The sequence below is a fragment of the Nematolebias whitei genome, chromosome 13 (genome assembly GCF_014905685.2).
Source record: "Nematolebias whitei isolate Nwh7 chromosome 13, NemWhi1, whole genome shotgun sequence".
In the NCBI taxonomy this organism is placed as follows: Eukaryota; Metazoa; Chordata; class Actinopteri; order Cyprinodontiformes; family Rivulidae; genus Nematolebias; species Nematolebias whitei.
This window is the reverse complement of record NC_056510.1, coordinates 47,363,990-47,367,073: the sequence shown is the minus strand read 5'-3', so window position 1 is coordinate 47,367,073 and position 3,084 is coordinate 47,363,990. Positions and strand designations below refer to the sequence as shown.

General features: G+C 42.8%; 1 protein-coding gene across 1 annotated transcript in view; it reads left to right on the top strand.

The window, feature by feature from the left end:
* Positions 1-3,084, top strand: part of wdr3 (WD repeat domain 3) — a gene marked incomplete in the record, with an annotated part of 211,240 nt that overhangs the window by 124,709 nt on the left and 83,447 nt on the right. Inside the window, 2 exon segments of the mRNA XM_037687116.1 lie at positions 1,832-1,933; positions 2,092-2,174. Coding sequence (XP_037543044.1) covers positions 1,832-1,933; positions 2,092-2,174 — 185 coding nt within the window.

The following is a 3,084-nucleotide window of genomic DNA, read 5'->3' as shown; positions in this document are numbered from 1 at the left end:
CTCTCTCTCTCTCTCTCCCTCTTCCTCTCCCTCTCTCTCTCTCTCTCCCTCCCTCTTCCTCTCCCTCTCTCTCTCTCTCTCTCTCTCTCTCTCTCTCTCTCCCTCTCTCTGTCTCTGTCTCTCTCTCTGTCTCTCTGTCTCTCTCTCTCTCACCTAGGGACAATTTAGAGTTACCATCAGTCTAACATGCATGTTTTTGGTCTGTGGGCGGAAACTGGAGTACCTGGAGAAAACCCACGCCTGCACGGAGAGAACATGCAAACTCCACCCAGAAAGGCCCCCAGCCGGGATTTGAACCTGGGTGACCTTCTCACTGAGAGGTGGCAGCTCTACCAACTGTGCCACCGTGCTGTCTAATTTCACACATCTTTACTTTAATACAAACAGATTTATTATGGAGAGAATGTTGATGATGACTCACAGCAACTTTGCAGTTATTCTATAAAAGTAGTTGACCAAAGTGAGTTAATTTGTTAAAGTAAATGACAGGAGGGAGACATCCTACACACAGTGAAAGCATCTCTTTACTTCAGCACAGTAGAGTTCTGCTCTGCCTGTTCGGTTCTGATGGACAAGATTAATTTCTGTAAGCTCACCTCTGAACGGGGCATAAATGGACTGTACTTACTTATCACCTTTCTGTCTTATCAAGACCCTCAAAGCTCTTTACAACAATCTGTGCCTCATTTCCCCATTCACACAGCTCTATACTAGATCTCTACAAAGACTAATCAGAGCTTTATCACATTCAGACACTGATGGGACACACATCAGAGGCAGTGAGGGGTTCAGTGTCTTGCCCAGGGACACTTCAGCACGTGACTGCTGGTGGATTTGAACCCCCAGCTGTCGCATTGGAGGACGACTGCATGAATATGGATGCTTATCATTCATGAACCGTTCACAGAGTTTAGTTCACTCACAACTAGGGGTTGAACGAGTATATAATTTTTAAACTCGACATTAACATAATAAAACCTGAGTAGAACTCGAGTATTTGATGATGTCATAGATCTCAAGATACAAAAATAAATAAATAAATAAAACCGAAATAAAAGGTAATTATTTACAAAAACAAAGACCAACAAAACATTGGGAGCATTTATTCTGCTCCTACCATTTATCATACTGCAAATAAGTCACAGGAAAAACTAAACTATTAGTTTTTATTATTAAACTGCAAACGTGAAGAAACATGCAGCACGTCAAAAACGAAACTTAACAGTGTGTGGGGGTGTGGGGTGGGGGGGGTCGACCACCCCGCACCACCACCAGCTGTGGTGCGCATTAAGTTTAGTTTTAGAGATTAACATGTTTATAGATTTTTTTATAGGTTTAGAGATGAATATTTTTTGCTTTTTGTTTGTGAAACAAGAGGAAGCTGGTTCTGGTTCGGTGGATTGGACCCGGTGTTGCACCATACTCTGTGACCTGCAACAGTGCAACACCACCCCCTACGGTCATACGGTGGTCACATAATGTGACGTCACTACGGATACTCGACCTTACATTTCTAACCTCGATAGATGTCCTAGCAATCCATGTGTTGATCACTCGAGGACTCTGTTAATGCCCTACTCACAACGTTGTTACATTACAGTCTTACAGTGTATGATAAAAGTTAGCGCTTTAGCGTTAGCTTCCACTCATTTTTATTATCAGTTTAACGTTATTTAAGGTAATTATTTAGTTATCAAATTAGCAGTTGGCAAAGCTAACATTTTGATTAACTGTGCCCACCACTGGTTAGAAATAATGTCATAATTTTCTAATTGTAATCCAAGTAGAGCTCTTTTCTTTTGGATTTTGTGTCAACTTTTATGTGTCTCAGGGTGGGAAGTTGCAGGTCTTTGACCTAGCCTCAGGGAGCCTTCTGGAGATTGTAGAAGCCCATGATGGAGCCGTGTGGTCCCTGTGCCTGGCCCCCGATCAGGTAACTGCCTGTAACACCATGCTAGCTGGTGGAAAACTTTCTTCCAGACACTTTTTTGTTTTTCTGAATTTAGCTACAATTTCTAAGCATGTTTTTTCACAGACGAGCAGGTTTTTTTCTGAGGTGTTTCATTTATTTTTTTCTGTGGGTTTGTAAAGAGAGGGATCATCACAGGAAGTGCAGATAAGACGGTGAAGTTCTGGGACTTTGAGCTAATAAAGGACAAAGGGACTAATCAGAAGTAAGTTATCAGTCTGTCTGTCTGTTCATTCATTTTTGTCCTCTTTTCAGTAATTGCCTCTCAGAGGCAACAGGTTCAGGACAGAAATCCAGACACCCCTTTTTCCAGTGACACTTTGCAGGTCTTCCCAAGGTGTCCCCAGGCCACAGAGACTATAAAGTGTAAACCTTCAATTAGTTCTGGATCTTTGGTCTGTGTACAGGTCCTTCTCAAAAAATTAGCCTATTGTGATAAAGGTCATTATTTTCCATAATGTAATGATAAAAATGAAACTTTCATATATTTCAGATTCATTGCACACCAACTGAAATATTTCAGGTCTTTAATTGTTTTAATACTGATGATTATGGCATACAGCTCATGAAAACCCAAAATGCCTGTCCCAAAAAATGAGCATATCATGAAAAGGTTCTCTAAACAACTATTAACCTAACCATCTGAATCAACGACGTAACTCTAAACACCTGCAAAAGATTCCTGAGGCTTTTAAAAACTCCCAGCCTTGTTCATTACTCAAAACCGCAATCATGGGTAAGACTGCCGACCTGACTGCTGTCCAGAAGGCCATCATTGACACCCTCAAGCAAGAGGGTAAGACACAGAAAGAAATTGCTGAACGAATAGGCTGTTCCCAGAGTGCTGTATCAATGCACCTCAGTGGGAAGTCTGTGGGAAGGGAAAAGTGTGGCAGAAAACGCTGCACAACGAGAAGAGGTGACCGGACCCTGAGGAGGATTGTGGAGAAGGGCCGATTCCAGACCTTGGGGGACCTGCGGAAGCAGTGGACTGAGTCTGGAGTAAAAACATCCAGAGCCACCGTGCACAGGCGTGTGCAGGAAATGGGCTACAGGTGCCGCATTCCACAGGTCAAGCCACTTTTGAACCAGAAACAGCGGCAGAAGCGCCTGAC